At 38.5% G+C, this 25,126-nt stretch overlaps 1 protein-coding gene across 2 annotated transcripts in view; it reads right to left on the bottom strand.

The window, feature by feature from the left end:
- Positions 1–11,470: 11,470 nt before the first annotated feature.
- SETBP1 (SET binding protein 1) overlaps positions 11,471–25,126 on the bottom strand; it is a 383,612-nt gene continuing 369,956 nt past the window's right edge. For both annotated transcript variants that reach the window (XM_054460266.2, XM_063653620.1), the window contains one exon: positions 11,471–16,900. In XM_054460266.2, coding sequence (XP_054316241.2) covers positions 16,281–16,900 — 620 coding nt within the window. In that variant the 3' untranslated portion in view covers positions 11,471–16,280. The remainder of the gene's footprint in view (positions 16,901–25,126) is intronic.

The raw sequence follows: 25,126 nt of genomic DNA, 5'->3' as shown, positions 1-25,126 counted from the left end.
TAATTTATAATTAGGAAAACTCAGAAATAAAGTGACAGAAGACAGGAGAAATTGAAAATGTAGTTGGCCCTTGAATAACATCGGGGTTGAGGTGCGAGAGCCTCACAGTCAAAAATCTGTGTATAACTTTTGACTCCCCCTACAACTTAACTAGTAATAGCCTACCGTTGACTGGAAGCCTTACCAATAATATAAACAATTAACACATATTTTGTATGTCATACGTATTATATACTGTATTCTTATGATAAAGGTAGAGAAAAAATGTTACTAAGAAAATTGTAGGGAAGAAAAAATCTATTTACTATTCACTGAGTGGAAGTGAATCATCATAAAGTCCTTTATCTTCATCATCTTCACGTTGAGGATCCTGAGGAGTAGAACTGTGAGAGATAACTTTTTACTGCGATATGCAATTTACTGGAGCGATGAACTGTTCATACGGTGATGATTAGTGTCACACGACATTTTAAGTGGATACTTGTGAAACTTGTGCTCAGTACAATAGCAATAGGAGGTGGCTATGAAATTATTATAGTAGGCTATCCTGTACTATAGTCAATTTTATGCGGTTATGATTTAATGCTGCATCTTTACATTTGTTTACATTTCCCTTGACTGTGAATAGTGTTGTGTATGGTCTATAAGTGTGTATAAGATTTGATGAGTTTTAACTTCTTATAATGGATTTGTGTATATTTTATGACAGCAAGTGATAAAATAGACTAGTATCTGCATATGTTTTATGCATTCATAATATATATTTTTGTCTTTTTTGATATATCTAGGCTACTTGGTTCACCTGTCAGTTTTTGCAAATTGTCACAAATCTCCAAAAAAGTTTCCAATATACTTATTGAAAAACATCTGCATATAAGTAAACTGGCACAGTTCAAGTTCATGCTGTTCAAGGGTCAACTGTATATAAAAATATAAGGTCAAAGATGAAGATGAAACCAGTAGGAATACAAGAGTGAATAAACTCAACAGAAAATACCTGAAGAGAAATAGAAGGTTAAATGGAGGAGAATTTTTAAAATTAAAAACAAATGCGGGGAAAAGGGTGAAAAGAACTTAAGATTCTTAACAGTGACTAAAATTGAAGCCACACGAAGAAGATCCCTGAAGGTAACAGAAATCCCTGAAGAAGAAAACCAACACAAGAAAAGGGAATAAATACTAAAATACATGATTCAGGAAAATGTTCCTTAACAAATATTGAATCAGTTATCTAAAGAGACCATTAACCAAACCAAAATATATTCTAGTAAAACTATTGGATTTTAAGAAAAAAGAAAATATTCTTTGTGTATCTAAACAGAAAGAACAAGTGACATAAGGGAAAGAAAATTAGATTATAATTAGGTTTTTCAAAAGCAGCATTTCATGCCAAATGAGAATGGAGGAACCTATTTAAAATACTTAAGGAAAGAAGTTGTGTGCCAAGGATTTTATATTCAGCCAATGGACTTTCAAGTATAAAGGGTACAACTCTTATTAACATGCAAGAACTCAGGAAGCTTTATTCCCATGAGCCTTTTCTTAGGGATTTGCTTGAGCATGAGTTTCAGGCAACCAACATGACTTGAGGCATTGACATAAGTCTGGTTGTGAGCACTAAATAGTTACTTTTAGAACTAAGATTAAATGTGTGTTGAAAGGGAGCAGATAGATAAGCTCATTATGTTCTGAAAATGTAGATACAGAACAACTATAAAAATGGGAAAAGGAGGAAAACATATGCTATTTTTCTATGTTTTTAGTAATCATATTGATAATTGTATTATGGCTGTTTCATTTTTTATGGTTGTTTTTAAATTACGGTGGTTTATATCTTGTGTATATGATGTGGAGTAAATGAACCAAAATAATATGTTTTTCTTTTGATTCTTTTAGAAGATACAGATGTAAGTTTTAGTTAAAACTTTTACAATTCAAATACAAAAATTTAAAATAAATTTGAATTAGAAATATCAGTATGAATACACACATACACACATTCATACTGATATTTACAATTCAAATTTATTTCAGGTTACATTTCTATGTATCTATCTATCTATCAATCTATCTATCTATCTATCTATCCATCCATTCCTAGGGTCCAAATTGTGGTCTTGAAATACCATTTCCCAGTTAAAAAATGAAATAGGTATTCTTGAAAAGATGGCTCATTTCAGGTCTAACAGAAAAATTATAAGATGATCTTAGAGCATCTTGTAACATTATATATCCAAGAAGACACCAAAGCTTACCAGATTATTAAAAACAGCTAGGATTATGGAAAAACGACTCAGGAACCAACTTGAGGAGACTCCAATGTGCCACACATGGACCAATTTAAGCTTCAATAATGGCAGTAATTACAGTGATTGAAACCCTGCAAACATGGCTAAGTCCATGAGTTCAAGATGAGATTAAAATGAAAAGTCTAGTTGGTCATCTTTTGGAGGACCATAGGGAATATATGATCTTGAAAATTAAAGAAAGAATCAAATATTTATCCTGCTCTTCCTGTGAGTTGTACCAAGAGGTAACCAAAGAGTTGATAAGAGGAAGCATCTCTTTATAAAAGCATACCAATTAATGAAAACATAATAATGTTAAAACATCATCACTTTGCAATCTCTCATAAATTAATAGACCTAGGCATTAAAACATCAATGGCTGTGAATGTCACAGAGAAAGAACGAGACATATGTGCTACTTGATGTAAGAACACAATGCCACCTATAATTGTGCTAAAGGGATCAAACCTACATTTGATTCTATCTCTAGATCCAGGCAATTTTCAAGGAATTCTGAGGACAGAGGAGGGAGCATATTGAACTGCATCGTGAGTATGCATTCAGCAGTATCTACACTGGGGCAACCCTACAGGTCAAATAGTCTATGTTCTTCAACAGGTACATATCAGGAAAAGTAAGTAATGTGGGGGAGAAGTAGATTCAGAGACTTAAAAGACATAACACATTTTAAAAGCGAGCAAGACTAACCATTGATGTCCAGGAATTCACTTGGATTATAAAACCATAATCATAAAAAACACATGAAAGCAAGTAATGAGAGAGCCTACCTTTGAAGGGAGGGCTGGGCTGGGATAGGATGAGGTACATGGAGGGGCTTCTGGGGTAGTTTGATACGTTCTATTTCTTGACTTGAGCGATGCTAATTAAAGGTTTACCTTATAATTCATAAAACCACATTTTGTATGGTTTGTACATTGATATTTTATTTTACAATGTAAGGATTTTAAAATAAAATACGTCCCCAAAGATGCAGAGAGTACAGAGAGCCCTTGAGGGCTTTGTGATTATTTCTAAACATGCACATTTCCCTGGTCACCATGGACAGAAACTTATAGCTTCCGAAGCCAAAGACTTTGGCTCTGGCAGAATGAGAAGCAAAGCCTTTTCCTTAGCTTTATGTCATCCCTACTCTACCCCAGCCTGGATCTAGATGTGTGTTTGCCTGGATGTGTGTGGGAAGGTGAGAGAGAGATGGTGGTGGTGATAAAGGGTACAACGGAAAGTATGGGCATAAATTGCTGAACTGAGGAATAAGTATATTTTAGAAGTTTGAGTCAAGGTGACAGTAAACTATTAGGCCTGAAAATACAGGCTCTATTATGATTGTCACAGATATTTCAGGGAAATAATTAACAAATCTGTCTTGGGGTACAGTGATGACATTCACAAGGCATTGGCAGTCCCCTTGCATTCTTACTGAAGAAATCTCTAAGGTTCTCCTTGGTGACCACATGCCCATATCACTTCTTTTGGTGCCATTTGCTTTCTGCTGCACTTCTTCACTTTCCTTCACCCTCTCCAAGGTAAAGAGCTCCTTTCTGACCTCCTAACTCATTATTGTGTTCCTTCCCTAACCTCTCAGGACATGGGCATGCTGGACATGGTAGAATTTGGGGAATACTGAGAAATGTGGTAGAGTAGGGAAAGAATCAGATGGGGAAGTCCAGGCCTCAGACTCCAGCCTGGGAGCCACTGATAATTGATAAGCCATGTGAGTAGTGCAGGTTCACTTTATGTCCTTGTGCTTCAGTTTTTTCCGTTATAAACTGAGGGACTTCAGCTATAAGCTTTCTAAGGTTCCTTCCAAAATCAGTCTGTTATTAATTGAAAAGCTCTTTGGCATCAAGAAAAGGAAACGAATGACCATATGAGATGTTACCAAGATTACTTTGCATTGAAGAAAAGTATTTGACTATGAATGTACTGAGTTCTAATCCCAGCTATGCCCTTTATAGGTGTGTATTTCAAAAACAATTCACTTTATCGTGATAACCCTCTTCTGTCTCTCACACTAAAATGTGAGTAACATCAACGTTTCAGGGGGTACTTTTTGACTTAAAATGTAAATGGAAAGACAAATTACAGACTGAAAAAAATTTGCAAGTCACATGTACAACAAAAGCTTTATATTTAGCATATATAAAAAATTATCAAAAGCAGTATTGCAAAATCAAACAATCCTATTAGAAAATGAGTGAAATATACGCCAAAACATTTCACTGTAGAGGTTGTACTAATGGCAAAAAACAAAACAAATAAAGAAAAAACTGCATGAGAACTTGTTCAACATCATTGGCCATTATAGAAATACAAATTTAAACTACATGAGTTATTAGTACTACTATGGTCCAAATGGTTGTGTTTCCCCTGTAAATTTATATGTTAAAATCCTAACCCCCAAGATGATGGCATTAGGAGGTGAGGCCTTTTGGGAAGAGATTAGGTCATAAGGGTGGAGGCCTTATGAATAGAATGAGTGTTCTTATAAAGGAGGCCTATTTCCCTCTTCCACCACATGAGGATACAGCAAGAAGGCGCCATCTATGAACCAGAAAGTGGGGCCTTTACCAGACAATGAATCAGCTAGTGTCTTGATCTTGGACTTACCAGGCCCGAGAACTGTGAGAAATGAATGTTATTTATAAATCATCCAGTTTGTTCTATTTTGTAATAGCCAACTGAATGGACTAAGGCAGCTACATATCTATCAGAATGATTAAGATAAATAATAGTATTAACATCAAATACTGATGAGGATGCAGAGAAGCTGGATCATTCATACATTGCTGGTAGGAATGTAAGATGGTATAACTACTCTGGAGAAGAGTTTGGCAGTTCCCTTCAAAACTAAAAATGGACTTAACATATAGCCCAGAAATTACAGTTAGGGGAAATTTTCCAGGGAAATAAAATGTTATTTTCTCATAAGTCCTTGTATATGAATGTTCATAGGAGCTTTATTTAAAAGAGCTCCAAAATCAATACTACCCAAATGTCCTTGAATGAACGAAGAGTCAAACAAACCCTGGTATGGCCGTGGTATGGAATACTACTCAATAATAAAAAGAATCCAACTATGGGTACCCACAACAACTTGGGGGAACCTCAAGAAATTATGCTAAGTAAGAAAAGGATAGATATGTGTCAACTGTTCTGATACTGCTATACTGGAATTAAACACTTAAGTAAATAAATGGCAGATGGTAAGATTTGCGTTTTTCATTATCAAGTGGGAGAATATAGCTAAGCAAAGGGAGGAGGCTGGAATGATCCACGGGGTAATAGATTAGAGTTAGAGGTAGCAGTTTAGACTCATGTTTATAACATAGATAGAAATGAATACATATAGAAATATTCATAGATTTGTGGTGAATATACATGAGGTAGTATACACACATGTATTTCCTTGCTGTGTCAGCTGAGAGGGCCTAGAAGCAATAATACCCCAGTAGCAACAAGCATACCTGGCACTCAGAACTTGGCTTCTAACACCCTTCTCCCATAAAAGGAACCAGTGCTCTTAGAGAAATGACCAATTCTAGGACTGTCCCAGGATATACACAAAATGATGCTCCTTTGGTATGAGAAAGTAAAACAAAACAAATAAAACTAAAAACCCTACCATAATGATGGGAGTATGTCAAAGGGACACAGGAATCCACAGAAAAAGCTTTCAATGGCCATAGCTCTACTAAGTTGAGCAACAAAATAGTGTTGGAATATAACCCAAAATATAAAACAGGTGTCCACGAGTCTATACCAATATAAATAAATCATCAAGTAAATGAATAAATGAAGGATAAGAGACAAGCCTCCTAAAGGACAAATACTGTATGATTCTACTTATCTGAGGTATCCAGAGTAGTCAAACTCATGGAGACAGAAGGAGAAAATTGTGGTTTCTAGGGGCTGGGGAGATGGGGAAATGGGGAGTTGTTTCATGGGTATAGAGTTTCAGTTTTGCAAGATGAAAAAGTTCTGGAGATTGGTTACACAATCTCCAGTGAATATAATTAACACTACTGAACTATATACTAAAATGGTTAAGATGATAAATTTTATGTTATGTGTATTTTACTACAACTTAATATTTCTCAAAATGTTTTCAAAATGGCATAATTGGAAAAACTGGTGAAATGCAGTCTGCAGTGAGGCTAATAGTATTGTACCGCAGTTAATTTCTTAGTTTTGATCATTGTACTATGGTTATATAAGATGTTAACATCAGAGGAAGCTGGGTGAGGCATTAAATAGAATTCTGTACTGTTTTTGCATCTTCTCTGTAAGTCTAAAATTATTTCAAAATCAAAAGTGTTAAAAACCCAAATCTCCTGTGCATAAGAATTCCAAATAATTTATGTATAAATGCAGACCTTGAGGAGGTGGTGCATAACTCCACATTTCTTAAGTGTGGGCTCCATAAAGTGACTTCTTTCCAAAGAAAACAGTTTCAAAATGGAGAGGGCCGGGTGCAGTGGCACATACCTGTAGTCTCAGTGATTTGGGAGGCCGAAGTGGGAGGATTGCTTGAGGCCAGAAATTCAAGACCATCCTGGGCTCCTGTTGTAGAACAGCCAGCTCCTGTTTCTACAAAAACTAAAAAAATTTAGCCAGGTGTGTTGGTGCACACCTGTAATCCCAGCTACTTGGGAGGCTGAGGCAGAAGCATCACTTGAGCACAGGAGTTTGAGGCTGCAGTGAGCTATGATTGCACCACTGTCCTCTACCCTGGGCAACAGAGTAATACCCCATCTCTTAAAAAAAGAAAAAAGAGAAAAGAAGAGTAACTTTACAGTGGATAAACTGAGCAGGTACTACCTCAGCCAGGTGATCAAGGTTAACATCAACAATGATGCATCATATTGATAGTAGTTACCCCTGATAGGAAGTGAGGACAATCACACCTTTGTGGTCTTCCTCCCCAAAGCTTATGACCCCATTCTAATCGCGAGAAAATCATCAGGCAAGCCCAATGGTGGGATATTCAACAAAATATCTGACCAGTGTTCCTCAAAACTGTCAAGGACATCATAAATATGGAAAGTCTGAAAAACTGATATAGCTGAGAGAAGCCTAAGGAGGCATGAGGATTAAATAAAATATGGTATCCTGGGTGGAAACTAAAAAAGGACATTGGCTGAAAACTAAGGGCATCTGAATATAGCGTGGACGTTATTAATAATGATGTAATGATATTGTTTCATTAATTGTAGCAAATGTACCATACTATTGTACAAAGTTAATACTAAGTGAAACTAGGTGCAGGGTTCATGGAAACTCTCTGTACTATCTTCATAACTTTTTCTAAATCCAAAACTTTTCTAAAAATAGACTTTTTTTTTTAAGAGGATACATATTGCATGATTCCATTATGCAATATGTATGATCTTGAAATAACAAAATTGTAGAGATAGAGCAGGCATTCGTGGTTGCTAGGGGTTAAGGATGGTGAGGGGAACTCAAAGGGAGATTGCCACAGGGAAAGCTCTGCGGCTACGGTGCAATTGAATATCTTGACTGTGGTGGCTGTTTCACAAGGCTATAACATGTGACAAAATTGCACAGATCTCTACACACACAACCACACTCACAACTACACACACATAAATGAAATCATGTACATCTGGTGAAATCTGAATAAGCTCTACGGATTGTGCCAATATCAATGTTTTGATTTTTATATTGTACTGTGGTTGTGTGGGACATTGGCATGGGATGCAGAGAGTTGGGAGACACTTGCATAGGACTCAGTATATTCTTTAGCAACCTCCTGTGACTCTGTAATTAAGTAAAAATAAAAATTTTAAAAGTCTTTGAAAAATTGAAGACTTTGTGAGATGTCAGATGCCAGCATCTTAGTAAACTGTGCTCACTAGGATGTGCCATTGAACCTAGCTGACTCATTTGTGCAGGGCTGTTTTCTGGTGTCATTATTTTCTTCCCACTTCTCCTGGAAGACAGCTGGGGCAATCGTTAAGTTTGGAAATGGATTCTGGAGTCTTCTAGAGTATGGAGTATTGCTGACTATAATGGTGGTGGTAGGATTTCCTGGATTTGTGAGTGGCTATTGAGGTCTTGAGGCAAGGGCAGCATGGACGGTTTGAGTGGGAAGGAGAGGCAGATACCATTCTGCTAGGAGTTTATTCTGCTGTACAAAGACACACAGTAGATCTTGAATTTTTTTTAAAGGGTTCTGTTCTCACAAAAGAAATTTTGTGAAAATGAGAAAAAATGCCCACTCAGGGTGGACACCACACCAAGGGAGCAGATCTTGGCAAGATAAGTACAGGCTGGATTTTAGCCCTGATTTTTTCAGCCAAGTCTCCTTGTGGAGCAACTGGTGCAACCTTATATGACAGCCCTGGTTGACAATTATACTCTGTCATATGTGGAATTATTAAGGGCAGTTACCAAATGAGTGGTGCAAGAGATAAAGAGGTGTTTCTGGACTGTGGTCATAAGATTTCCTGGAGAAGGTGAAGTTGGAATTAAACCTTAAAAGTAGGTAGAATTTGGATAGGCAGAGAACATATAGAGAATATTCATTATCTAGGAATGTTTGCTTGAATAAAATTCAATGAGGTCTTGTCTTTCTTGCTCATTCTTCCATCTTTGGTACCTGGCAATGTGCAAGCAGGGAAGGAAAGAAGGGAGGAAGGAATGAAGGGAGGGAAGAAGGAAGGAAAGATTTAACTGTGTGTTCTCATTCTATTTTTTTCATTAACTTCTTTCATACTACCACATTGTATTGCTGGCTTTACACAATGGTGGGAATAAAGTTGGAAATCAAAGATAGGTTCTTTTGGGAAGGTACAAAGATGACAGAATCAGAGATTTTTGACTTGAAGAACATTGGAGACACCATTGAGAGTTTAACCTCCCATCTTATAAAGTAGGCAGATGAGACTCAAAGAACTTTTGCTCTTGGATACAGAGTCTTTAGTGACCAAGCAGGAACATATTCCATGTCACTTGACCCTTATTACAGTGCTCGGTCCCCTAAAAAGTAGAGAATTAAGCTTTAAAATATCAAGCTTTTTATAATGAGAGGATGTATAGTTTCCAACTCTGTTGAGGTTTTAACACTTATCATTTGTTACTTCCCAATCTTCCCATATGTGAATGTAACACTTTGGAACTAGTTTTTTCTTTAATTAATCCAAAATGAAAGCCCTTATGACACTTTAGAAAAGTGTATTACCACGCTTTATAACGATTTAAAACTGGGTATTGGCATTTCCATAAAAGTGAAAGTGTTAGTAATAAGGAACGGAAATGCACACACCACTGTTCTGCACCTACCCACTCCCTTTCATAGCCATTCGTTATTTCATCTGACCTGTAAAGAGTCTTTTTATGACTGTGGGCAAATCCTTTAGCCCTGCACATCCCATTGTCCTCACCCCTATTGCATGTGTGACAGGTTAAATTTTTCCACGTGGCAACTGATTTCCAACATCCTCACTATTCTAGTAGTTGCCTCTCCCCAGTACCGGCAGCGAGGTTCGTTTGTGCTTATCCCCTCAGGGCATGTTTCTGACAGCAGAAAGCAGGGAAAACATGAAAAATACTTTCTTTCTGGCTTCAAATGTCTAGAAACTTGGGAAATAGAAAGGAATTGGGCACAGAGAAACAATTTGGAAGAAAGTTGGAGCCAGGCTTTCCAGGATCCCTCCTTCCTTCCCCTTCGGATTAGAAAAATGATTCCCTGGCTCTGCAAGTAAGATTCTGCTATATGTTGGTGGAATGGAGCCTTACAAATTAATGAAAATTGAGCTGGAGAAAAATTAAAAAGTATATATTCCTCCCACCCATCAATTTGTAGACTGAGATTTGCACCAGCCACATGTGTGGATACATCCAACTTCCCTGAGAATCTTTGTCAGCACATTGCTCCGCTATGGACCGATTAAAAACTTTAGAGTTGAGCCAGTCCATTACTAGGCAACAGCTTTGTCCCTGCATGAGAAGCTGGTAGGAAGAGATTAGGGCCACTCTTGGAAGTCATTGCTGATTTCAGAAATATCAATGGAATTAATGAGCCCAAGTTAGAATGGTGACTATAGAATGCTTTAAATTGTCCTAGTTCAGTGCAAGAGAGTGGGAGGAGGAGAGGAGAAAGAAGGCAAGTCCTATTCTACTAGAGGTGGCTGACCAAATTCTCTGAGTCTCAGGAGACGAGCTGAGGTAGGAGTGCTTCACTCCTACTGCAACGGCTCCCTAATACTCTACTCCTGAAGACTTCCACTGATGGCTATAATTCTACCGCAGGTGCTGCAAATACCGAAAGTCACAGTGGATGTTATGCTGGGTCAGATTGATGGCTAGGAATGGGGAGCAGCTCATAACATTTCCTGACTATCTTGTTGGCTTTTGGAAGATGCACGTTCAAAGGTAAGACAAAGAAAGAAGGCAAAAAAATATATAAATGCCTGTATGTTCACATACAATTAAAGTATAATGTGCAAAGTGCTTAAGACAGGCTTTTAAAACCCACTTATAAATACAAACTAAAAAGTGGAACAGAATGGGTAGAAAAAACAGGCAGGAAAGCAGTAAAGTCTCCACCTTTCTTTTGAGACCCCATCACTCTTTCACAGCTGGCCATATTCAGCTTCAAATTGCTAGTTTAATTTTTCAAATGGAGGCCTAGTAAGTCCCTTTAGAGCAAGGACGCTCAGCATAGGCACTGGGTAGGTAATCAGTAACTGTCTGTCATTTATTAAGTAGCCCCTCCTGTCACTCCAGTAAAACCTTAAGTGCAGCCAGGGATCCTTCCTTCAGATGTCTGACATCACGGGATATTTAGTAAGAAAGCTTAATCCCTATCTGTAATGCTTTTCTAAAAATTTAGGACAGGGTGGGTCTTCAACATCCTACAGTACCCTTTGATTGCTTTCAGCAGAGGCCTAACCGGTTCTATGAATCAGCCCTGGCTTGGTGGCCAGTTAGTGCAATACTCTGTGAACAGTAACCCAGTAAATCAGACTCAACTCTTACCCAGAATGTACTTCCCAGTATCACACAAAAGAGAGACGCTTGTTAAAATTTTCTCAATGATTCTGTATCCAGTTGGTGTGAGCAAAGACCCCCAAATGCTATTAAACTCCTTAGTGATGTAAACCAGATGGAAAATAAAACAAAACAGTTCACAACTCATGTTAGACTGAATTGAATGTCTTTAATTTCACACAATGAATAACATATGAATAGGATTAACTTTTTTTTTTTAATAGTTAAGTGCTCTATACTGTGCTAACCTGATCTGGTAGCAAAAAAGACTGAGCTTTCTTTTAGAAAAAAATGTTTAAAACCCAACATCTAAGACCATGGAGGAGCATGACAGTAAGCATGCTAGATGTATCTACGCCTCAAATAACAGCAAGTCCATGTTCATTTTAAATGTACAAAAATGCTTTATGAATAAAAACTGTTACAAAAAGAACATTTCAAACAATGTACAATTTTCTTGCCTCTATATTCAATAAAATACAAATACATTTTTTTGTTCTAAAATATGTTTACATACAATCAAAGTAGAACATGCAAATTACACTTTAAAAAAGGCTTTTAAAAACCACTTATGAATACAAACTAAAAATTAGCCAGCACGACTTGTAAGACAATCTTGTGCCCCATTTTTTTCTTTTGAAATATATATGTACATATTTAACACATCATGTGCATTTATTATTATTTAAGAAATAGATTTTTTTTTAAAAAAAGGAAGAAAAAGAAAGACACCAATCTAGGGTGGAACTGCCCTTCCACGTTGACCAGTTGGCAGCTCCTTTCAATTTCCCCCCTTTAGTGTTTATTAGACCTGGGCAAGTGGGCAATAGATATCCAGGAAGTTTCTTCCTTGGTTGATATGTGCTTCTAAGACTGTTCCCCAAATGACTGAGTCCAACAGGGAAGGAAGACTCATCAGTGGGGTGAACTCTCCAAGAAACAAGAGGCAGAGAGGACCTTGTATTGTGGAAAGAAACTTTAAGAAACACCAAGAAAATGCTACGGTATATTACAGTTCGAGTTTCTAGGCACTGTGATGACATTATCTGTAAGCTCTGGCATTTGGACCACTGTGATACTATAGGGTAGTGTTGAGAATAACGTCTATATTTATCTACTTTTACATAACGAGAAGGACTGAAAATCCTGCAACGTAACACTTAAATGGCTTTTGAGGCATTTCAGCTTCTGCCACCCCTCTCTCTCCATGCTGCAGCTGGTATTTAAAGGCTTTGGAAATATGTGTATAGACTTTAGACAGTTCCCAGGTAAATCTTTCTAGTGATAGGAAAAAAATATTCTCCAAAAGCTCATTATCTGAATATTGTTGGGTAATAAGCTAGGAGAGGGATTTTCTACTTAAGTCTTAAAACCAAATCCTTTATGATCTGCATGTAGTACATCACCTTATACTATAATTCTGTCACCACTTGCTTATCGTATTTATAGACCCAGCAATGTGCAGAACACAAATTCTGACTGCCATTGAACATGGCCTCCTACTCCGGAGAGCAGCCAAATTAACATGCTAATCTTCTGCCAGCCCTTAGTCACCTTCTCTGGGCTGTCAGTGGCTGCTGATTCCTGGTCCTGCCAAGTCACAAACCAGCCCCTGACATGCTTTCCTTTCCTTTGACCTTTCTTCTTTGGGTTTTAGCCAGAGCTGGGCTATTTGAGGAAGTTAAACTTCTGCTCCTCTCATTTGAGATGAGGGGTGGAAGAGCAAGTAGCTCTTCCAGACACTTAGTCAAGTGGATTAAAGATCCATCATCACCTTCAAGGAGGCTTTTGTATCTAGATTTCATCCTTTTCTCATCACTAACCAGACTCCTTACAAGTGGGTCCGCATCTGCTTACTGAAGGCAGGTAATACAGAAAACAAAAGAAAAAGAAATAAAAATCAAGGGGTTTCTCTTAAAATGAAATATTTTGTGAAGCTGTATGTGGAGCACCATGTATCCCAAAAGACTTCTTCTCAAAAAAAAAAAAAAAAAATGCAGCCCCAGAAGGCAGTGTTGGGGGGCCAGAGACCTCCATGATCAGGGTCAGGAGAGCTGGGTTTTCTTCCTAGCTCTGCAACCGTCTGTAAGCTGCATTGGCCCACAGCTGAGCTGAGTTTGGACAGGTGGGGAGAGGATAAAGGAATTGGGGGTAGTTAGAGAATAAGGAAATGGTTGTACTGATGCGATGAGTTAGGTTAATGAAAAGCAGAAGAAAAAACAATGTGATACTGAGGGAGGAACTGGGTGGTGCAGAGAGGAAGCTGAGTAGGTGACTGAACTTGCTTCCACCTCCAAGCGGCTGTTTAGCATGCCTCAGCTTTGGTCCTCTGCAGTATTCCAATCTATTCCTAGGGTCATACAAGTAGAGGATTCGAAGTTAACTCACATGACCACTATAGACCAGAATTCATGTGTAAGTTGCAACTCTGCTGTTAAATCTCCTGAAATATCTTTCACATCTTTGGAAATTCTCATGTACCCCAAAGCTTTTTTGGAATTTCTCACCTACTAGAGGTTAATGTTAATTAAACTTTGGGTCCTTATTAAAGAAGTCTGCAGAGTGCCAGCTCATCTTCCTCTGCAAGAAGACTGAGTCTGCTTATAGACGTGGTTGGAAAGATAGTACAACACAGGAAAGAAGAAGGGCAAACGAAAGAAAAAAGGAAATGATTTCAAAACCCAGTAAGAAGAGAAACCTCTTTATGGCTGAACTGGAATGAAATGGTTGCTGTTTTATAGCAATGGTGGGGTGAGAGGGGCTAATTTAAACCTTCCTCTCAGGTGACTTTGGAACCACTCAGATAGGGCTTGGGAATGACGAATTAAAAACGGCTGCTTTGATTTTGCTGTTCAACTTGTGTGAAATGCCAAAGGTCAACCAAGGTCACAAACTGAGTATCTAGGATATAAGCTTTAAAGTAGAGGGGAATGCAGTCCTTTAAACTTACATATTGCTAGGATTAAATGCGATTGAACTAGTGGGCAGCAAATGATGTGAAGTCCATGGTGACAGAGCACAAGAATATGACTATGTGGGTAATTTCAACCAACTCTTGATGCCATAACGCAGCAGTAATATTTGCAAGCATATTAACTTGGAAATTAAAAATTTACTCACATAGATACCCCATCACTTATTCTTTTATGTTGCCAACAAAAATCCATCTCTCTCTAAGGAAGTAATATTGTGTTCCGAAATGATAATACGGTTTCCAGCTGGTCCCAACTTCCTGTAAAGAAACTTAATTTGGAGGTAAACTAGATATTCTAATTCCCATTAGAAAATTTAATTCTCTCTCTCAGTGTCTCTTTCTATAATCTACCATGCCAGGTGTTTGATGTCTTGGGGAAGGTAAGGGGGAGTGAGGAAGGAAATTGAAAATACTCATTTGAAATTTCCACAATCTGACTTTTAGAAAACATCTACAGAAATGGAATTCTTCATATTCATTCTGATCCTGCTTAACATATTTTATTTGGGCTGTGGAAATGGATAATAGAGATGGAATATCTGTCCACGCTAAACCAATGGCTACAGTACGACTTGGATGAGAAATGTACAGCTGAAATTGACCATTTAAAAGACGATTTGTCACACACAGTTTGCATCCATGCAGACTGATAGATTTATAATTACATTATGTACAATAATGTTTTAGTTTATTAAGGCAACCACAATTTGGATACTTTGTCCAAGGTGGCTTGATATAATTGAAGTGGTGATACCCTTTAAGCATTTTATTTATTTATTTTTCCAGATAAGAACACTTACTCCCATTTGCTTTTAAGAAATAATTATCAAGGGATAATGGACTTCCATTGTGTTTTTGTTTCCTTTTTTCTTTTGAACAACCTATGACAATTATTTGAATGAAAAAGATCAGGTACCAAGGCATTGCTAGACACTTGTCTTTCTGGTGGGTCTGGGGTTTCAGTTTTTGGTGGTTTGTCAGTTATTCTATTTGCTGTGGGGTATTAAAACCATTTTATTCTGCCTATGCTCTGCTGACATGTTTTAAGTATAAAAATAGCCTGGTTGACATCTGGGTCAACATATCCTTGGCTGCTCTGCGTCACTTATTAAAAAGGTTTTATCAATACTGAGTATGTTTCACAACGATTGGGATTCAAAGCCAGGTTCTTGGAACAGCATGCCAAGAGTGAACTTTACAGCACAGGTTAAGGATTACATTATTTAAATGTGTACCAAGAAAAAAAAAAAAAAGGCAGCAAGTTAATGAAAAGATATATGGAAGTACAATGGGTAAAGGAAAAATAGGAATAGACAATGCTAAAAATCAGTGTATGTGCAATAGAAGAGGCACACAGAACATGAATGCGGGTCTGAGGTCGCCTATCACTAGAATTCCACCTTCTGATCACACAATTCCATCTGAGAAACTGTAAGGTTAAGGGAAAGATTCAGGTCACCTGAAGATGACGTTGGTACCCCAAAGCTTAGCAGAGCTTGAAAATCAAAAGAAATAAAAACCAATTAAATGGAACTGGTTACAGCAATGCCAGTTGAGCAATTTGCAGCTTTTCTCCCCTTGGAATGTTTCCTAATTGAGGGTGTTTCCCTTTCGATTTTCCTGGCTAGCAAATGAAATCGGGAGTCGAGGGCGCACCTTGGCAGCGGGAGGTCAGGAGAGCGCCACCAGCCTGCTCCTCCTGGGGGCCTTCCGCTCGCCTGCGGAGGATCCAGCCGTACTGAAGCGCCGCGTGGTGGGAGCTGCGGTGAAGCTCAGACAAGCTTCTTCTGAAGGTGTCTCCCTGCTTTGCTTTCCCAAGAGCTCCTGATGGCTCAGCCCCGTCGTCTGGCCGGATTCTGCCTGCCTGGCTTCTGGAGAGAAGGGCGTGGGTGTCCCTGCAGCGGGGGATTTCGCCCCCGCGCCGGCTCACTGCGCTTCCCACGTGTCAGTTCCCTAGGCCCCAGGTGCAGACGCCCAGACCCGCCCTAGGGAAGGACCTCGCTCTCACTCCCTCGGGACTTCCTCTGCCTTTTGGCTTTCACCTCCTCTTCCTGGGGAAGGGGCTGCTGCGGGGGCGGCTGCTGCGGGGGCTGAGCGGGGGCCTGCGGTTTGTGTTTCCTCTTTCCGCCTCGGGGGGTCTTGGGTAGAGGGGGTGGCGGGGGTAGGGGTGGTGGCGGCGGTGGCGGCAGGGGCGGCGGCGGTGGCGGGGGCAGGGGCGGAGCCTCCCGGGCCATGTGGATGACCGCCTCGATGGTGGCCATGATGGTGTCTTGGCTGGCGGCGGGCTCCAGCACCAGCGGGCTCAGGCTGGGCTTCTGACCCCTTTTGCTGGGCAGGTCGATGCATTTTTCCAGCACCGGCATTTGGTCTCTGGAGTCCTCATCGAACTGGGTGGGCTGCTTCCTGGGACGCCCGCGCCTCTTCTTCACGAAGTTGTTGCCTGTTTTTGATTGTCTCTGCAGCCGCTTGGCCTTCAGGATCTTGTTCACGTGGTCCAGATTCTTTTTGGTGGACAGGATCTTGGTGTAGTTGCACATCTTCCGCACCTCGCACTGGATGGCTTCGATCTCCCGCCGCTTGAACCTCTTCTTGAGGGAGGAGCCGACTGCAGGAGGGGAAGAGACAAGAAATTGAGCACAGGATGCAAGGTGCCTTCAACCCAGCCTCTTCACTGACAGCTAGCATTCTACTTGGCTATGAAGATTATGGAGAATTAATGCTATGGGTATGTCTCCGTGCCCAAGATGCATTACTCCTTTTTCTTTATTAAAATAAAAACAAACATTTCTCAAATATTCATTGTGCATGCAAAGTACTTCTATTTACATTATTTCAGTCCTCCCAACAATTATGTGAAATATTGTTGTTTCCGTTGTAAAGATGTGGAAACTGAGGCTCATATTGTGGAGGTAAACTGGCCTAGAGCTGTGAGACTCAATGGCAGAATCACAATATAAATCTTCCCATTATTTCTCTTATTATATAAGTAATTTTTATTCACCTTTTTGACATTTGATCCGATTCAATTTAGCACAGGATTAGACTTTCTCTTTTTGTAGGTGTTAGATGAATAAAAAGGCACGTGGGCCCCATACCAAGCAGATGTACTATCGATCTCATAGAAGAGATGCCTTGGCCTGATCAAGAATAACAATATGTAACTGAACCATTTTATTCCTAACCCTTGTCCACTGACACAGGGAGGCTTATTTCCTGGAGCACTCTAGTTATCATGGCATCATCTCGCTATTCTTTTCCCCCAGTGTTCTGGACTAGTCAAGTTCTCTGATGGCATTCAGTTAACCAGGTCCTTCATAACCAGTTCATCCTCTGGGAACCTCAAGGGAAGTATCAGCCAGGTGTTTCTGAATCATTTACACTACCCCTACTAGGCTGGCGTTTGCAAAGAGCTCTTTTCATGTCCTGTTGGCCAGCTGCACCTCTATTTTATGAGCCGAACTTCTTGTCTCAGGAAGTCCTGCACTGCTGCCACTAAATGGCCTTCCGAACTGCTTAGTTTTGAAGTTCAGACACCATAAACCGTGAATGGCTTCAAGATATAGCCAACCATTCCTCCTGCAGATCATTCTTTCTCCTTGTGTTGTTCATGAGCAGGCACATGTGTGATACCTGTGTGCACATGCACACACACACACACACACAAAGGGGCACATACACTCACACAGACTCCATGGCTCCACCTTCAAGGTGGCCACTCCCCCTGGCTGTTTATAAACATAAGAAGTGTGTCTTCACTGAGTTCTTTGCCGCTATGATTTACGCTGCATGTTCAACCCGAAAGGAGCCCACGTGGAAGACCTACGCATAGAGGGGAGTGTGTTGCATTTTATCATTTTGGTTTGTTGTTTCCTCCCATTATGTTTTTTGTACCTACTAATAGAGAAGCAGAATAAATATCTTAAGAGAGAGGAGGAAAAAAGATGCTTAAAACATGGATACCATTCTCACTTATTCTTGGGTACTCCCACTTAATTCTTTCTTCTGCTTTGTCCCATTTCTCTCTCATGCTGTGCCCAGCACAGATTGCCAGGAGGGTTTTATTTGAAGTTATTTACACCCCCCAGCTTCATGGAGTGGAAAGAGCTGAGTCCCACAGGCCAGGTCAAAATGTTACTGCTTTTGGCCAAAGGTCAGTAAGACTGACCGAGCAATGAATAACTACTGAATGATCTTTAAAATAAGTTATAAAGATCAAAATAGAACAAAGCCAGAGTGAGCTTCTGACTATAAAAATAAAATTTTTGTAGTTAGTTTTGTAAAAGAAAAAGGTTGCCTGGTTGTAAGTTATCAGAGGCAAAAACCAATGCCTGTCTGTCTTTATGTCCCTCAAAGGGCCTAGCAGGTGCCTTGTATATAAAAGAGATTTAAGAATTGTTTCTGGACTGACAAATCAGTCTAATCAGGCCTTGTAGTCGTATTCCCTAGAAGAGTTCTAGTTGGGATTTTTAAAGTGATCATTGCAAATATAGTGATACTAAAACTTAGCCCACCTTCATGTCAGTGACAGATAATTTACCTTGTCCACATAGTTCAGGAGTCAATGGCAACTAGTCAGTAGTAATATTCCACAAAACTTGACACTATTCCAAGCAAAGCTTTCATTTACAGTTTGCCCCCTCTTTAGTTTATATCAGCCATAGAGGAAGCAAATGCTATGTGATATATTACATAAAATAGCATGAAAGAATAAAGTACATCACCTTGCTGACATGTAATATAGAATAGAAGTATAAAGTAAATCAATTAGTTGGCAATACTGTATTTGACCGAGTTAAGCTTGATGGAAATACTCCATGAGCTGCAGGTCATTTGGGGAAAACATAACCAATGGATTGTCGCTGTATGTGTTGTCTTTTTAAAGTGAAATGCCAAAATAAATAAGTAAACAAACCCCAAAAACAAAATCTCCAAACCAAAATAAACAGAAACCTAGCAGATAGCAGATAATTCCATATTCAAAAATATGTGCTGAATAATTTATTAAGTCTTTGCATTAAAAAAGATTATGAAATAAAAATTAATTCTGATAGTGTAAATCTACCAAACAATCCTAAAAAATGACATAACCAACTCTTTTGTGCCCACCATTCACATTTAGCAAATGTTAACTTTTTGTCATTTTTTTTAAATAAGAAAACATTACAGATTGAGCTAAGTCATGGCTCCCTTCTCCATTCCTTTCCCTTTCTTTTCTATGCTTGTTTTAATCCTTTTGTTGGATATATATGAGCTCATGTTGGTAAAAATTAAAAATCTGAATCTACCTAGTATTGGTAATGATGTAAGAAAATAGGAACACTCACATACTGTTGGTGGGAGTGTAAATTGTTATAATCATTTTGGAGAGTGATTGGGCAATAACTGTTAGAGTTGAAGATGTACACATTCAATGTCCCAGCAATTTCATGTCAAGCTTGCCTGCTTTACTCATATATAACAGGAGGCAAAAGTCATATAAGGTTGTTCCTTGAAGCTCAGTGTATGATACGGAAAACTGAAAACAATCTAATTAATCAACTGTGATACATAAAATAATGCAATATTATACATCGATTAAAATGAATAAACTACACATAAATATATCAACATGTTTAAATCTCATTTAAAGAGTTGGGTAAAAAAGGAAATCACAAAAACATGTTTAAGTATACTACTTACATAACTTTAAAAACACACATACTTCTTGAACTTTTATTTTATCTTCAGAGTCCAGTTGTGGAGGTTTAAAGTGACTGCTGTGTAGGAGATCAACTGTGAGTCAAAGATTTGGTGGATGACTCACCTACTACTCAACATCTACTTCCCCCCAAGGCAACCTCATAGAGTTTTATTAAGCCACTAGAGTAGGGCTGTCCAATAGAGTTTTCTGAGATGGTGAAAATGTTCTCTATGTGTGTGCTGCCCCATAGAGTCACTAGCCACTTGTGGCTACTGAGCACTTGAAATGTGGCTGGTGTGATGAGAAACTGAATTTTTAATATCACCTAATTTTCATTTAAATAGCTACAGTGTGGCTAGTGGCTACCCTATGGCGCAGCGCAGATCTAGAACTAACTACCTTGAACTACAGAGGACAGAAGACACACGGGGATTCATTCAGTAAATTGTGGACTGTGGGAGACTCTAGGCAAACAACCTGGTGTCTTCAACAAATAAATCGCAGGGCAGGGGGAAGATGAAACTGTGCATCAAAAGAGACTAAAGAGATAAAGGACCTTATTTGGATGACAATTGGAACAAACTGTTAAAAGAGATCATGAAATAAATGGAAATTTGAACAATGGGCATTTCATGATATTATGTAACTACTGTTAATTTCCATAGGTGTGATATTTGCATTGTGATTATGCTTTTTGAGTACCTATCTTTTAGAAATGCATACTAAAATATTAATAGATGAAATCACATACTGTCATCCGGGATTCACTTTAAAATACTAAGGAAGGGAGGAGGTAAGTAGAAGTATTGATGAAACAAGATTGACTGTAAGTTGATATTGTTGAAGCTGAAGTTGATATTGATGGGTACGTGAGGTTTATTAATGCTATTCTGTCTGCTTTGGTATATGTCTGACATTTTCGATAACACAATGTTAAAAAATTATAAATAAGTGGCAATAAAACATCTTAAAATCTTAGGGCTGGAAAGTGCTCTAATTTTCACCCTCTTGGGGCTTTATTTCACCTAAATATTTTTTGAAGAATAAGAAGAGATGTTCTCAGTGAAGGTCATGCATCCACCATCTCCCTAGAAGGCTTAGCTTATAGCTGCCCTCCTGTTTTAATGGCACAGAAACATGAATGAGTTCTCTGTGTTTTATGCTTTCACCACCCACATAAATAAATATATGCCATGAGCCAATCTCCATTGATGGCATCAGGCATTATGAGTTAGTATCCCTCTTTCTTTTGCACTTTATAATCTTTAGGGTTTTTCACATCTACCGAACATCTGAATTTCATTTATTTTTCCTTTATGCTTGTTATCCAAACTTTCAGTTCAGATTTGTTATTCCTCTGTGTGAATAATAGCAGAGTATGGTATAGTAGAAATGATTCTGTGTAGAAGCAGCTGGAAAACAAGGTGAACTGAGATAAACCCCTTAACCCCTCCATCTCTGTTTCTTCATCTGTTACACTGAATGGCTGAACCAGATGCTCTTGGAAGTTCCCTTCTATATTTAGTTTGCCGTAATTCTTTTCTATACTCAGTATTAATTGCATCCCCAAATGTGGGGTGGCTTTCTAAAACATTTATTTAATTGAATAATTCTAAAATCTTAGTGTGGGGGGAGGAGAACTTCAGACTTGGCAGGGTTTGATATTCACAAATCTTTCCCCTTATTGCTTATGATTTCACTGTCCCTCTAAATGTTTACAGATTTTTCTCTCTTCAAATTGTTTCATTATTGGACAGTCATTTCTGGGCTCTTGCTGCAAGATTGATTCCATATTTGCTCTCTTTCCTATAATTGTCCTATATCTTGCCTGCTCTTTGTTAGTTTTAAAGAATAATTATTGAGTGGCCCAGGCAAAATGCAAATTCATTTCTTCATAACTCGGCAATACAAATTTTCTTTCAGACCCTATCTATATTTGAAATTGCCATGCAAAGGTTGAGCTGGTTTTGGTCCAGATCTAGACATTTCATCTTTTCACTCCCATTATCAGAAGATTGGCTCATCAGCATTCTGTTGATTTTGTCAAGTCGTTTATGGTAACTAGAGAATGGACTTAGCACTGTTTTTTGGATGCAGAATTTGTACATATAGTAGGCCCCCTGAGCCAAAGGCTAACAAAGCTTAGTTATATAGAAGATTCCCAAGAAATAGATACTCATGTTTGTAGACTATACTTTGCCCATGTACAAGACACATCCTATTTTACAAGAAAGCTTTGGGTGGATTGTGGAGGGAGGCAAATTTACTTCTAGATTCCTTAGAGTTTTTCTTGCTGTTTGAATGTTCCTAAGGGGAGGTGGAAAGATGTTGAGGAAGGCTGAACTGCCTGGAGTTGGGGTGCATTTCAAGGCAGATAGAGCTGGAATATCTTGTGCTTCAATCAAGGCGGAGAGTTGCGGTATGAATTGCTCTGTGTGCTGATACATGTTAGAAGATTCTCTGAAGGCAAAGGCCACATCTTTTTTTCTCTACTTCCAGAGTTCCCAGCACAGGACCATTGATACAGCAGTACCTGATCTGGTGTATACTATGTGGTCAGCAAATACAAGCTCAATGGCATTCAACTGTCTCATGTTCTCTAATGTAAATTCTGCATTTTATTTATTTATTTTACTTTGTACTTCTGCTTGCCTTGGTAATCGTCTCTTATTTTCCTAACGCTGCTTTTTATTTTTAATGGGGAGAATGAGGCAACCTACCTTGGCATGCAAACTTTCTTCTTCCATCCTTAGAATTTAAATTAACCTTCTACAGTCCTGGCCTTAAAAGCTCTTTTGAAAAAGATGGCAAGTTGCCTCTGCTGGTGAGGTCTCTGCAAGGTAGGGGGCATCTGAGTTGCTGCTTGTTATCAACACAAGTGCTAGAGGACTGCTAAGTTTAAAGCAGTAATTTAGAATTAAGAGTTAGCAGATGTGGGGGATTTGTCATAATATGATGGTGTTTTCATTCTGTTCTTAATATCACCTTAACATACTTTGGGGTTTCTTTGAAAACATGACTAACTTGTTTAAAGCACAGTAACTGCTTGACTATTCAAACAACAACTTATTCTTAGGGGTTTATTGTGAAAGAACTTTTTATCTCAGTTGCAGTGGCTTGAAGGACTCTGGTCTGTGTTCTGTTCCTATTTCACATTTTTTCTTGGGACAAGGTAGGAGGAGAGGTGGGCAGACTGGCTGCTGGAGAGGTGAAGCAGTCGGGTATGTAGGTGTGAGCATGTTTATGTGTGTGAGCTCTGAAGTGGGCTAGGCCACCAAACAGTTAGTGCCCCAGGGCAGCTCTCTAATCTTCTCAGGAAGGGTGTTGGATTTAGAAATCGGCCTAGTGCTCTCCTGCCCCTGCCACCTTGCCCACACTGTTCACCTCCTCTCTGCCTCTCTAAATTAAACCAGCAACTTCCCAAGTGGGGTGCACATTCCCTCCAGAGGAAGCCAGACAATTTACTGGGCTGCAGAAAGAACACATTAATAATTTGTATTTACATTATTTATATTTTACCTAAATAATTCTAATGCTTAATAAATGGAACTCCAGCCGTGCCCTTACTTGCACTGCCCATCAGATGACAGGTCACCTGTCACACTTGGGCATGAGATTCCTGGGAGGAGAGGCCATGTGCATTCAAGGGGTTGACGGGGGATCTCACTGGTTAGTGGCTTTCAGGGTGCTGTCAATGTCCCATATTTTAAATTTGTAGCAGGCAAGCCCACATGGTAATTTTAGAAAAGCAAGACTTTTCAACAGAAAAAAATTTCAAAATACTTTGTAATGAGATGAAGAAGACCCATACAATACTTTATATACCACACAGACTTCTGTTGGTTATTTCACACCAAAGTGTATACATGAGTTGCCATTTTCAAAGATGAATTTGGCAATTTTCTTGTACAAAAAGACAAGGGTTCCAAATTTTCTTAACTCTTCTAGGCTGTCAATGGGCTGTCAGTAATGTTACCCTGCAGATGTTAAAAAACAGAACACTTAATGTCTCTTTACAGTCAACTGGGCCAGAAAGTAACTGCTTTTGGAAAGAAACTCATGCTATAGAAAGAGCAGTTTTGGAAATTTATTGCAAATGTTTTCACCGTTTGGCGATTTTGTTGCTGAAAATAATATAACCTATAAAATCCCTTTAATCTGCAAATTTGACTACCTTGTAAACAGAACTACTTTCGAATGAAGAGTTGGACTAAAAAAAATGGACCATCTACTGGTTAATAAAGAAGATGGTTTGCCAAGTTTCAACAAAAATCTTGTTTAACTGATAGATGAGATTGGAAAAAAAAAAGTACTGATTTAAACACAGTCAACAATGTACTTTATTCTTTTGAATCTATGTGTACGTGAAATATTCTTTATCCTACAACATCTACTAACGACAAGTATAGAAACAAACTGAATTCAGAACGAGAACTTTAAATTACTTACCACAAGTGCTTAAAAAAACCCCAAGATTTTCAAAGACAAGTATACAAACTCAATTGCTTGGCCCTCCTTTACACACTATTAAAAATACTTAAATCAGTATAACATTTTGATAGCAACAAAAATATTTTTGTTTCATTAATAATAGGTAAAATGAAATTTAAAATTATTTTAAGAATATATTTCAAGTTTATCTCATCCTGTTAAAGTTTGTATTTAAGAAAAAGAGGGCACATATTTTTAGTATGTATTTAAATGGTGTGACTATTCAAAATTATGTTACTAATATCACTGCATGATAAAAAATCTGCAGCCCACTGCTTTAAAGTTGTCCTTTCTTTTTTTAAAAAACTCCTCAAGAGTTTATTCACTCACTTGGTATTTAATCCTCAAAGATCTTAACTTTCTATGGCCTAGGAAGCATCAAAGCTTCTTGAAGACAGCATGTGTTGTCCTTTTTCATACCCTTCAAAACAAAGAACACAGTTCCTGTGTCATAGTAGATGTTTGATTAATATTTCCTGCTAGATTTTTTCAGACTGTAAACTCCTAGAGCCCAAATCCTGGAAAGCATTCATCTTTATATTCCCCAGAACACCTTTAATTGAGTTGCATGCAATTCTATGGCCATGAGGGGTGCCCTATCCATGGAGAGCTCCTTGAATGGGATTTAAGGCTGACATTCTTTATTTGATTAGGCAATTC

Source organism: Pongo pygmaeus, chromosome 17, assembly GCF_028885625.2.
Source record: "Pongo pygmaeus isolate AG05252 chromosome 17, NHGRI_mPonPyg2-v2.0_pri, whole genome shotgun sequence".
Lineage (NCBI taxonomy): Eukaryota > Metazoa > Chordata > Mammalia > Primates > Hominidae > Pongo > Pongo pygmaeus.
This window is presented reverse-complemented; position numbering and strand designations above follow the sequence as displayed.